The 14,071-nt window shown below is 36.6% G+C and overlaps 1 protein-coding gene across 3 annotated transcripts in view; it reads left to right on the top strand.

Annotated features, from left to right (window-relative positions):
* Positions 1-14,071, top strand: part of ZP4 (zona pellucida glycoprotein 4) — a 200,154-nt gene that overhangs the window by 165,084 nt on the left and 20,999 nt on the right. For 2 of the 3 annotated variants that reach the window (XM_081573905.1, XM_081573907.1), the window contains exon 4: positions 5,841-5,975. The exons of the other annotated variant lie outside the window; for it this stretch is intronic. In XM_081573905.1, coding sequence (XP_081430031.1) covers positions 5,971-5,975 — 5 coding nt within the window. In that variant the 5' untranslated portion in view covers positions 5,841-5,970. The remainder of the gene's footprint in view (positions 1-5,840; positions 5,976-14,071) is intronic. 3 annotated transcript variants of the gene reach the window in all.

The raw sequence follows: 14,071 nt of genomic DNA on the forward strand, positions 1-14,071 counted from the left end.
CTCAGTCATGTTATACTGGTTTCTGCTTCAAAACTTCCACACTTCCTTTTCTCCCTGCCTGAAACACTTTTCCTTTGGCTCACTGCCTCGTTTCTCTTCTACTCACCAGCACCAGCCCTTCTACGCCCACCAAGAGACCTTCTGAGGTTAAACAAAATATATAGTCTCAGAAAATCACCTTGCCCCACATGTGTCACTGGTGTCCTGAGAAAGGCTCTCGACAAGAGTGAAACTGAGCCTTGTAAACCATGGCCTCAGGTGTTCCTCTTCAGCAGTGGGTGACCTTGCTGTAACCCAGGTGTGACCGTCCACACCAGGGCAAGGAGTAAAGACCCTCATCAGGAGCTGCCCAGACTTAAAAAGCCTCCTGCCCCACAAGAGCCAATAAGTCTTGCAATCCATTCATGAGCATATCTTCCAGAGTCCCCAAAACCAACATGCCAGTTATAAGACTCATGGACTCAGAGAAGCTCAGAAAGCTCAGGCCTCCATCAGATACTTAGAGATTATTTGCTGCTGCTGCTAAGTCACTTCAGTCATGTCCGACTCTGTGCAACCCCATAGACGGTAGCCCACCAGGCTCCGCCATCCCTGGGATTCTCCAGGCAAGAACACTGGAGTGGGTTGCCATTTCCTTCTCCAGTGCATGAAAGGGAAAAGTGAAAGTGAAGTCACTGTCGTGTCCGACTCTTAGCGACCCCATGGACTGTAGCCTACTAGGCTCCTCCGTCCATGGGATTTTCCAGGCAAGAGTACTGGAGTGGGGTGCCATTGCCTTCTCTGAGAGATTATTTGCAGTACCTCCTATTTCAGATGCAATTTACCAGTAGGGCATCATTTTTATCATAAGCAAGTTTGCTTAATTACATGGTTGGCATTTTTACTCAAATTGGATCACCAGAGAAATAGATCTAGACAGTTGGACTGAAGCTCAGGTTCTTGTGAAGCAGATTTGGTTAACCCACACCATCTAAAATAGCCATGGATTCTGTCCCTTCAGACTTTCAACCCTCTTGCCCCGCTTTATTTCTATTTGCAGCATATATCATTATTTATTTATCTATGTGCTTCTTTATTGCCTGGTGTCCCCCATATTAGCTCCATTAGAATGAAGAAGTTGTCTGATATGTTCCCTGTTGTACTTAGCATCTAGAAGAATGTGTAGCATAGAGTAGGCACTCAATAAACATTTGTTACATGAATAACATCAGTATCCAGGATTTGCTGCAAAGAATTCATGCTATGGACAGGGAGACCTGGCATGCTGCAGTCCATGGGATCACAAAGAGTCAGACATGACTGAGCAACTGAAATCAACTCAAATAGCAATTATGAGCAGATGTGTGTGGGCAAGCAATCTGTTAGCATGCCAAGTGACCTGCTCCTCCCCCACCCACCCCCCCACCTCCCGCTGGAAACCTGGTCCCAAGGGCACACAGGTTCCAGAGAAATAATCACATTCTTAAGAAAACTAGGGTATTGGTCAGGACTTTCATTACAGAGCAGCACATAGTGACCTAGTCTGTAGGACCTAAAACACTGGAAAACAACAACAAACAAAAAACAACCAAATGCAGGAATCTAGCTACTGGAACATTAGAATTCTGACATCAAAATGGATTCACCACCAAGATGGCTTGGCTGGCAGTTTCACTTCTATAAGATGCTTCAGCACAATGGATCAAATTACCACATTTTCCACCATCATTTCCCAAAGAGTTCTGTGAGATGTTACCATATACTGTTTAGAAAAGGGTTCATGCTTCGGAAATCCAGTTAAATATCTTTATTAAAAGACCTCTCTGAGAATTTACTTTGTAAATTTCAAAGACAGACCACAAAACACAAACTTCCCCAAACTTCGCAAACTGTAGAAACCCTTCTTTCTCAGTGCATCTCACTGTATTTTGCAACAATTTTCATAAACATGTTTTATACTGTTTGGCAGAGAATCATATAATATGTATGTTATGACCAAAATTCCCCAAATGAGGAAACAGCAACTAAGAGCCGAAAGTAAAATTAATACAAGCATCCCTTGGAAATAATGCATCCCTCATGAATTATTACTCAGCGCATGCAAAAGTTATGTTTACACTGTAGTCTATTAAATGTACAATGCTAAAAATGCTAATCACTTGAGCCTTCAGTAAGCTATAGTAACATCAGTGATCACTGACCACATATCATCATAGCAAATATAATGATAATGAAAAAGTTTGATGTATTGTGAGAATTACAAAAATGTGGCACAGAGACATGCAGTGAGCAAATGCTGTTGGAAAAATGGCACCAATAGACTTGCTCAGCTTAGGGTTGACAAACTTTCAGATTTCAAAGTCAACAAACTTTAAATCTGTAAAAGGAAATATCTGCAAAGCACCATAAAGCTAAGTGCAGTAAAAGGAGGCATGCCTGTATTCAGTATGTTTTTGAATATATAACTTAACTATTAAAATTTGACTTTTACTTAAAAGGGCTTTTTTTTTTTTAGACGAAAAGCGAAAGTTAGTAACAAAGTTGGTCGTGTTTGACTCTTTGTGATCCCATGGACTGTGGCCCACCAGCCTCCTCTGTCCATGGAATTCTCCAGGCAAGGGTACTGGAGTGGGTAGCCATTCCGTTCTTCAGGAAATCTTCTCAACCCAAGGATCAAACCCAGGTCTCCCGCATTGCAGGCAGATTCTTTACCATCTGAGCCAGCAGGGAAGCCCCCCCTTTTTTTTTTTCAGATAGATACGTAGGTATAGTTAGTCACTTAAAAAAATCTGTCTGTGAATAACTAATAGTTCCCTTTTTCCCAGTTCTGTTCCAGTCTCCACAAGAATGAACCCTTTATGTCTTCCAATTTTAACAACCATGAATATTCACTAAACTACAATGCTTAAACAACTTGAATAGAATTTAGCAGCTGGCTTAATACCTACCTTTGATAATAGGCAATCTAAGAAGATAGCAGTTTTATGTTTAATTAGGTACCAAATGGAACATACTTTTCCTCAAATGTACCAAAAGCGAGAAGAAAAACAATTTGAAAATAAATCTGCCCACCCACTTTATAACCTAGACTTTCATTAGTTCTGTGAAGAGTCTAGATATCTAAAGCCCACTCCTTCCTCTATGTCCATGGTCTGAGAAGTGGCTGCCTCTCCTCACACTTTTTTCTAGCTCCAGCCAACTTTGCTTTGACTGTTGACATATAGGAAATTTGCAAAATCTTTCTAAGGCAGAATAATGTGCTACCACACAGAAAGGGAGCAGCATGCAACAAAGTCTAAATCAGCCCCAAATAGTGCTGTTTTATCACTGTGGCCCCTGGCTGCCTCTATCAACAGCCAAATTAAGCCAAAAACCATTTATTTAAATAGAGAGAAAGAACCACTAATCACTTTTCATAAAAGTTAAGCTAATAGCAAGTCAAGAATCTCACACTTGGACTAAACATATAAACAAGGATTGTATCCAGCATTAATATTCATCTCTGAAATACTGACTTCTTTCCATTCCCTGTAGTTCTTCACACTTCATGACAAGCATTTATTATACATAAAAGAATTTTAAATGTCTACTTCTGACAGAATAATCATCTATTTTTTACAATGTGTGAACAAGGAAACATCTTAATTCCAATTTTCATTTCAACGTATTTCACTGTGTGGGTCCTGGCTGCAGAGCCTTGAAATGTTTGCACAATCTCCTCCCCGTCTCTTATCCCGAGTGGGTGAGGTGAGTAGGGGTGAGAACTTTAAAACGGCAGCTTTTTGGCAGCCAGCTTACTTTTTAAGCACAGCACAAACCATAAAACTTTTAAAATTTTATCTGTTTCGAGGTTAAAAACATTGTTTTTGTTCATTGGTTTATAGAAAGCAGAGAACAAAGTTGAAGTCATTCTGGAAACAGTTTGCTTCTGTGTTCATCTGCTGATATCTCATTCCCCAATTTGCCAAAGGAAAGCCTTCCATATCCAGAAGCAGCAATTTCAACGTGTGTGAGAAACCAGCTGTACATATTTGGTCATAACAGGAAAACAGAAAATGCCCAGGGAGTCTCTAGCCGATCCGTCAATGAGCATCGGAAGGCAGCACTGCGTTCCTCTTGGGGAATCTCCATCATACAGCTGTTGCCTGCTCACCTGTTCACGGATTGTTTTCTGCCACTTCCAATTTGGTAATTTGTCACAACCAAAATATCAGGTCATTACATTAAAAACCTACCAATGTTGAACAGTTTATATTGTCATAGCAGACGTGAAGTGCTTAGAAACACTTTCTGAAAGAATTTCCAGAAATCCCTCAAGCAGCTCTAATGAACTGTCAGTTCAATTCAGTAGTTCAGTCATGTCCGACTCTTTGCAACCCCATGAAGCGCAGCACACCAGGCCTCCCTGTCCATCACCACCTCCCGGAGTTTACCCAAACTCATGTCCATTGACTCGGTGATGCCATCCAACCATCTCATCCTCTATCGTCCCCTTCTTCTGCCCTCAATCTTCCCCAGCATCAGTGTCTTTTCAAATGAGTCAGCTCTTCGCATGAGGTGGCCAAAGTATTGGAGTTTCAGCTACAACATCAGTCCTTCCAGTGAACATCCAGGACTGATCTCCTTTAGGATGGACTAGTTGGATCTCCTTGCAGTCCAAGGGACTCTCAAGAGTCTTCTCCAACACCACAGTTCAAAAACATGAATTCTTCTGCACTCAGCTTTCTTTAATGAACTGTAGGCTCACATAAACCTAGACCAGAAGTGTTTGTTGCCTGTTTACTGTGTCTTACTTTGTATGACCTTAACTTTAATTTAAGGTGTTATTCTGTTCTCCCCAAATGCAAGGCACATGTTAACATCTATCCTTATATTTCTTCAGTATTTCTTGTGTCAAAGCAGAAAATAAAGTCTCACATGAAGCACATAATTTTTTATAGCGAGGATAATCATCAGAGTGTTTTCCTGAATCTTCTGGTGCCATTTAAACCTCCATTGTAATGTTTTGTCCAGAAATGACTCATGAAGCAAAAAGAGAGGAAATTACATTTAAAGTCAGCAGCTCTATAAGATACCTCTGCGGAAGAGAGATTTCAAACTGATGCTTTTGGAAATACCAACTAAATAAATCAGAGCAAGGGGAACTAGAGAGAAGTTTAATTTGGATGCATCTATGGTTAAATAGTCACTTTAGTGGTTAATAATGCTTTCCTAGTTTGTGCTTATGCAACCTTTTAGAGGGTTTGATATTAGACCAGACAATTCAGATCCACACTGTGTACTCTCCTAAACTCACTTCACTCAGCTCTCAAGCTGTAACATCCAAAATGAATCCTCTGGCACTTTTTGTACAAGTACAGATTATTTGTTTTGACCACAGTTCCTTTGGAGGAATCACATTCCCTTAGCTTAAATTACCTGCCTAAAAATAATTAAGCTTGGCACATTTTTTCCTGAGTGAGTGGAGAAAAAATTGTCAAGTGTTTCAGAGATATGGTATTGGTTTTCAAAAAGCCCAATATTGAGGGTCTTTTTTAATTTACCATTGCATAACTGAAAATATTTTCCTGAATCAAGTACACTATGAAACTAATTTTCTAAATACCAGATTCTTCATTACTTCCTTTAAATAAGTAAATGCTAAAGCATTTCAATGTATTGGCTTTATAAATATTAATAAAGTAAGTCATAGTCATGATCCCACCTTACTGTGTGATCCTGGAGAAACCAATTTTTCTATCAACTGGAGCAAGAATATGAAGTAAGTCTGACTGATGTATTGAGAATAAGTATGTTAGTTAACCTTTACTGAATATTTGCTAGATGTCAGATATGGGTAATACTGTCGTCTCCATCTACAGGTGAGAAAACCAAGGAGCAGAAAGGTTAAATGACTTGCTTGCAATTACATGACCAGTAGGGGCACAGCTGGGACTGGGCTTGGCTGTGTGGCATCAGAGTCTGTGCTGGGAACCATGCTGCTGTTATGTAATGAGGTAAGGAAGTGATTCTGCAGATGTCAGCAACACAGTTCTCCTCAGGTGTCAGGTATCAACTTAACCTTCAAAGGAACTCTTAGAAACACATCAGGCTCAGTATCTCCTTTCACCTACAGGAAAATTAAAAGGTAAATGTAGTAGGAATTTGGAAGACAAGTAATTACACTTTCCCAGTTTTCACAAACACGTGTAAACAGTCTAACAACCTGCTGTATAACACTTTATAAACTGTAAATTTCTAGAAACCAACCTTCTAGTCCAACCAGTATAACATGAGGTCTAAAAACTGGCAGTAATGTACAGTAAGTTAGTCAAACTGTAGTCTGTCAGGGCTGGTGAGGGTTTTCAGAGAGTTGTTATCTATGTTTCACTGGGTATTCTTTAACAGTGCTGATGTATTTCTTTATTTATCTCATAAAGGACAACAACAGATGCCATAAAGAAGTAGTCTTCTGAGGCAATATTATTTCTTTGTAGACATAAAGGCAATTTTTAAATATAAAATGTTAATGATTTTTTAAAAAATAGTGTGCCTATTGGATGTTTGTGAAGATACCCAAGTCACAGTGAAAGCATGGGGAATTACAAGTAAATAATGACAAAGTACAGATCTGGGTGATAGAATATGACGAATAAACTTAATTTCCAAAGGAGAGTTAACACTGAATTCTCACATTTTTAAAGAATACCAAGTGTGGTTACTCTGCTTCTCTAAGAAAATCCTCATTGCTCCTTTAAAGAACAAAGATTTAGCACTAAGCTAGCTGTTTTTATTAATATTAAAATCACCCACCAAGTGTTGATCTTAACCAGAGGCTACACATCAACATATCATCTTCCAAAGGATCCATCATTGGCAAGTACCACATGGATTCCAAAAAAATTATAAAAGTCTCAGTTTGATAAGCCTCTGGAGATGACTGATAAAAGAAGCTGTTCTAACAGCTTGAATTCCCTAGATGACTTGGGAAATGTCACAGAACATAATAGGGAAGTTTGGAATGAAGTAACAAATTGATGATCCCTGTCAGATTAGAGCACACATTTTTATCAGTTTCAAAGGATTTTCTGAGAGTACTCACAGAGCTCTAATCATTCTAAATAATAGATCTAATTGGTTCATATCTTATTAGGCAAAATTAAAGCTCTTGGAAAAGTTCAAAGTATTTTCTACATGAACAACCTTATTTTAGAGTTTTTAATCCATAAGAAAAAGTTGAAGAGGCCTTTCTTAGGAAAACATTGTTATTTAAAACACCCAGTGTTAACATTGAATAACCAACGTGAACATCAGAACTTTCAAGATCAAGGCTTTGAACTCAGACTTGGTTAAAATTTTGACTTTTCTGATTAGTAACTGTGAGCATTACTCATTTTCTCTAAGTTTAATATTTCATCTGTTCAATGATCTTAATATTACATATTTCACAAGATTGTCCTAAGCCTGAAATGAGATGTTTGAGAAGTGTTTAGCAAAGTATGTGATATATGGTAAAGATCTCAATATGCTGGATTTTATTTATTCAATATATAGGTATCCCTCACTGTCTCTCTGTTCTAGTAGAATAAAGGAGGCTTAGTGAGTACAGGGACATCTTTTTGTTCACTGCTGTGCCTAAAACAATGTCTCATTAATATTATGAGGACTCAATAAATATTGTTGATTGGAGGACTAATGCTTTATTACTTAATATGGAAGATCTTGTTACTCTAAAATTCATGCTTTTCATATCCTAATATGCCTTCTATTGTAAAATATGAGAAGGGCCATCACTACTGATCCTGTGGATGTTAAAAGGGTAACCAAGAAATATTATGGACAATTTCATGCCTGCAAGTTTGATAACTTAAATGAAATGGATCAATTCCTTGAGAGAGACAATCTACCAGAGCTCACCCAAGGAGAAATAAATAATGTGATTTGACCTATGACTATTAAATAAATTGAGTCAATAATTGACAATTTCCAAAACAGAAAGAACCAGGCCCAAATAATTTCCTTGGTAAATTCTACCAAATATTTTAGGAAGAAATAGAAACAATACTTGACAATCTCTCCCAGAATACAGAAGCAGAAAGAACACTTCTTTATTCATCCTATGAGGCCAGCATTACCCTAATACCAAAACCAGATAAAGACATTACATGAAAGGAAAGCTATAGACCAACATATGTCATGAACATGTCATGTTCAGATTTTATAAATATGAACATTTTGTGAACATTTCTATATAATGAACAGATTTTATTGAACTTCTCCATAAGATAATAGCACATTGAATCCAACAGTGCTTAAAAGAATTACACACTGTGCCCAAATGTTATAAATTAACCCATAACATCAACAAGATAAAGAAGAAAATTTCTACTAGTAGAAGCAAAAGAAGCATTTGACAAAATCCAATATCAATGTATATTAAAGACTCAGAAAACTAGAAATCAAGGTGGACTTCTTCAACTTGATAAAGTATAGAAACACCTTTGTCCATCAGTTTGTCCATTCATGATGCCACAATTTCCAAGCCATATGACTTAGTACAAATTGGTTGAACTCTCTAACCCTAGTTTTCTTTATTAAATGAGGGTATTAATCATACATACCTCATTGTTTTATATTGAGACTTAAATAAGATCATCAGTCTATAACTCTTAACTTAGTGCCTTGCATTCAGTAAACATCAGCTGTTCTTTATTTGTTTTCCTACCTGATCGTCAAAGTAGAAAAAGAAAGAGGGGCAAGAAAACAGATTGTTGCTCCATTTGTCCCAGTCTGATGCTGCATCAAAATCTCTCACAAGACTACCTTTCTGCAGCTTGACTAGCACATATTTATGGTTCCTGAGGCCATCAGCTAAGATAAAGTCTAGAAAAACAAAATATTGAAGATGAATGTGAGTAAGTATTATTAGCGGCAAAGATGAATCTTGTCAAAATTACATCTGATTGGTTCTTGCCATGAAGATTATCCAAGAAGAAGAAACAGAAGATATCCAAATTGCTAAAGAAGAAGTAAAACTATCTCTATTTGCAGGTGACATGATCTTGAATATAGACGATTCTAAGGAATCCCATTTAAAAAATCATTAGCACTAATAATCTAGTTTAGCATGATTGCAGAATTAAGATTAATTTACAAAAATATATTCTATTTATATAATAGTGTTGAATGATTCAAAAATGAAATTAAGAGGACAATTTCCATTTACAATAGAATTCAAAAGAATAAAATACTTATAAATAGATTTAAAGAAATGCAAAATTTGTGTACTAAAAACTACAAAATATCATTGATAGTTTAAAGTAGATCTAAATAAATGGAAAGGCACCCAATATTCATAGATGAGAAGATTTCATATTGTCAAGATGGCAATACTCTCCAGATTGATCTACAGATTCAATATAATGTGTCAAAATTTCAACTTCTTCTGTTTTAAATTGGTATTCTGATCCTAAACTTCATGTGGTAATGCAAGAAACTCAAGTAGCTAAAACAGTCTTACAGTCTTGAAAAAGAAGAACAAAATGTGAAGACTCACATATCCTGAGCTCAAGCCTTACCACAAAGATCAGTAATCAAGACCACATGGTATTGGCATGAAAGGGGTGTGTGTGCATCTGTGTAAAAGCATAAAGAAACTAGAAATAAAACCTCCCATTCATTTATGGTCAATTGACTTTTGACAAGGGTACCAAGAAAATTTTCAACAAGTGGTGCTGGGACAACCAGATATTCACATGCAAAAGAAATTGGACTCCTGCTTTATATCCTATATAAAAATCAACTCAAAATGTATAGACCAAACTGTAAGAGCTAGAAGTATAAAACTCTTAGGAAAAAAAGCATAAAGGTATATCTTTATGGCCTGTGTTAGGCAATGATTTTCTAGATATGACATCAAAAGCACAAAGGACAAAACAGATAAATTGACATCATCAAAAAAAAATTTTTTAATTTTACTTTAAGTGTCACCATTAAGAAAGTGAAAAGAACCCATAGAATTGGAGATGTTTTCAAATAACACAATGTATTTAAAAAAAAAAAATTGCAACACAACTGTAAAAAGAAAAATGGCCCAATTTTTAAATGGGCAAATTTGAATAGACATGTCTCCAAAGGAGATATGCAAATAACCAATAAGCACGTGAAAAGATGCTTAATATCACTGGCTATAAGGGAAATACAGATTAAAACCATGATGAGATACCACTTTAAAGGATAGCTATAATCAAAAAGATAGGCAACTACTAATGTGGTTGAAGATGCAAGGAAAGTAAAACCCTCAGACATTGATAGTGGGATTGTTAAATGGTGCCACCCCTTTAGGAATTAGACAGTTACTTAAAACATAGAAATATCATATACCCAACAATCTTACTCTGTACTGGCTACTTTGAAGCAAATTATTCAAGAGTCCATCTTTGATAAACCATTTCAAATCAAAAGAACAATGACAAATTATACCATTAAAATGTCACAGGTCACTTTTACATGTATATGCAGATCATACCTGGTAAAGTCATTTTAAATTATACAAAGGCAAACTCTCACTAAACCCTTATTAACATTAGCACTCGGATTAGTTCTATTCTTTGTTGGTGTTACTTTACCTATTCAGTGTATTATAATATTTTATGTGTTTTTATATAATTAATGGTGTAGTTTTAGATAACATGGATATAAATATTTACTTGGCACAGTATTTTAACATTATAAATAGTTCATAGGTTTATAGTTGTGTTATTTTTCCTTTGTCTAGCACAAAGATCTCCTTTTTTAAAGTTGAATCTTTGGACAGGAAAGCAGCCTTAGTGTGTACTCTGAAGGACATCTGTGTTTTCTGACCCAGACTACCTCCTGTTCCTCCCATTAAATCCAGCTTCCCCACACATTTTCGGTTCCCTTACTAGGCAGGACACTCTCCATTCTGGAAAGGTCCCTCTCTCTGGGATTCCCTCTCATTCTCATCTCTTTTCTCTGTCTCTCGCTTTCACTCACTCCTTTGGACTCTCTTCCTCTACTTATCAAAATCCCGGTGGGCAAGGAGGGCAGGGCAGGAGCACCCAAAAGGCTGGTGGATGGGGCAGCAGCAGAGAACCTGAGGGGTGGAAGCAGGCAGCAGCAGCAGCTGAGTGGGGTCAGTTCCCTGTAGTGTTTGCCAGTGTTGGAGTCATCTGCAAAGTGTCCCTGGCGAGAAGTTTTGGAGTCAGTGAGGGATACAGCACTTTGGTCAATATTCTTTTAACATGCTTCAAATAAATCAGAGCTCAAGCCCTGAGCCATTAGAGTGGGAGCACTGACTCTAAGACCATAGACTACCAGAGAACTAACCCTAGGGAGTATCAAATAGTGGGCACTCACACAAAGGAAACCACTTGAATATAAGACCCAGCATCACCCAACCACCAGTTGCACCCTGTGCAGGACCCCTCATCTAAACAACAAACAAAACAAAAATACAAGCCCAATCATCAGCAGACAGTATTACCACCTCAATCAGACTTGCCCATCAGAGGAAAAACAAACAAACAAAAAAAAACTCAGCACAAATCTCACCCTATACAAAGCTTACACAAACCACTGGACCAACCTAAGGAAGACAGAAACCAAAAGGAAGAAAGAATTCAACCTTGAAACCTGGGAAAAGGAGACCTCAAACACAATAAGCTAAAAACAAAAAATAATGAAAAGGCAGAGAAATACTACACGAATGAAGGAACAAATTAGAAACATAGAAGTCCAAATAAATGAACAGGAAATAGGCAAACTACCTGAAAAAGAATTCAGAATGATGATAGTAAAGATGATCAAAAACCTTAAAACAAAATGGAGAAAATGCAAGAATCAATAAACAAAGACCTAGAAGAATTAAAGAATAAATATACAGAGAAAAACAACACAGTTACTGAAATTAAATATACTCTAGAAGGAATCAATAGCAGAATATCTGAAGCAGAACGAATCAGTGAGCTGAAAGATAACATGGTGGAAATAACTTTTGAAGAGCAGAATAAAGTAAAAAGAATGGAAAGAACTGAAGATAGTCTCAGAGACATCTGGGACAATATCAAATGCACCAACATTTGAAATATAGGGGTCCAGGAAGAAGAAGAGAAAAAGAAAGGGTATGAGAAAATTTTTGAAGAGATTATAGTTGAAAATTTCCCCAACATGGAAAAGGAAATAGTCAATCAAGTCCAAGAGGCACAAAGACTCCCATACAGGATAAACCCAAGGAGAAATATGCCAAGACACATACTAATCAACTAACAAAGACTAAACATAAAGAATATTAAAAGTAGCAAGGGAGAAGCAACAAGTGACATACAAGGGAAACCCCATATGCTTAACAGCTGATCTTTCAGCAGAAACTCTGCAGGACAGAAGGGAATGGCAGGATATATTTTTAAAGTATTGAAAGGGAAAAATCTACAGCCAAGATTACTGTCCCCAACAAGGATCTCATTCAAAGTTGATGCAGAGATAAAAAGCAAAAGTTAAGAGAATTCAGTACCACCAAAGCAGCTTTACAACAAATGTAAAAAGTATTTATATAGTCAAGAAACACAAGAGAAGAAAAAAGATCTACAAAATCAACCCCAAACAATTAAGAAAATGTCAATAAGAACATGTATATCAATAATTACTTTAAATGTAAATGGACTAAATGCTCCAACCAAAAGACACAGACTGGCTGAATGGTTACAAAAACAAGGCCCATATATATGCTGTCTAGAGGAAACCCACTTCAGACCTAGAGACACATATAGACTGAAAGTGAGAGGATGGAAAAATATATTCCCTGCAAATGGGAAGCAAAAGAAAGCTAGATTAGCAATCCTCATATCTGACAAAATAGACCTTAAAATAAAGAAGATTACAAGAGATAAGGAAGCACACTACATAATGATCAAGGGATCAATCCAAGAGGAAGACCTAACAATTGTAAATATCTATTCACCCAACGTACGACAACCTCAATACATAAGACAAACATTAACAGACATAAAAGGATAAATTGACAGTAACACAATAATAGTAGGAGACTTAGTAACACCCAACTCACACCAATGGACAGATCATCAAAACAGAAAATTAATAAAGAAACACAAGTCTTAAATGATACATTAGATGAGATGGATCTCATTGATATCTTCAGGACATTCCACCCAAATGCAGTCTGAATACACCTTCTTCTCAAGTGCACATGGAACATTTTCCAGGATAGACCACATCTTGGGTCACAAATCAAGCCTCAAGAAATTTAAGAAAATTGAAATTGTATCCAGCATCTTCTCTGACCACAACGCTATAAGACTGTATATCAATTACAAGAAAAAAACTGTAAGAAACACAAACACGTGGAAAACAACACATTTCTAAATAATCAACAGGTTGCTGAAGAAACCAAAAGAGAAATCAAAAGATTTCTAGAAACAAATGACAATGAAAACAAGGCAACTCAAAACCTATGGGATGCAGCCAAAGCAGTCCTAAGAGGAAAGTTTATAGCAATACAATCTTACCTCAAGAAACAAGAAAAACAGTGAATAGACAACCTAACTTTACACCTAAAACAACTGGAAAAATAACAAAAAAACCTAAAAATAAATAGAAGGAAATAAATCATAAAGAAATTAGCAGAAATAAATGAAAAAGAAATGAAGGAAACAATAGTAAAGATTAATAAAACTAAAATCTGGTCCTTTGAGAAGATAAACAAAATTGACAAGACTTTAGCCAGACTCATCAAGAAAAAAAGAGAGGTGAATCAAATTAACAAAATTAGAAATGAAAAAGGAGAGGTTACAAAAATACAAAAGATTATAATAGATTATTATGAACAACTATATGGCAATAAAATGGATAACCTGGAAGAAATGCACATATTCATAGGAAAGTTTAGTCTGCCAAGACCAAACCAGGAAGAAATAGAAATTATGAACAACCCAATTAGAAGCACTGAAATTGAAGTTGTGATCAAAAGTCTCCTAAAAAACAAAAGCCCAGGACCAGAGGGCTTCACAGGAGAATTCTATCAAACATTTAGTGACGAGCTAATGCCTATCCTTCTGAAACTCTTTCAAAAAATTGC

The sequence above is a fragment of the Giraffa tippelskirchi genome, chromosome 2 (genome assembly GCF_054371585.1).
Source record: "Giraffa tippelskirchi isolate mGirTip1 chromosome 2, T2T-mGirTip1v1.2.pri, whole genome shotgun sequence".
Classification (NCBI taxonomy): Eukaryota; Metazoa; Chordata; class Mammalia; order Artiodactyla; family Giraffidae; genus Giraffa; species Giraffa tippelskirchi.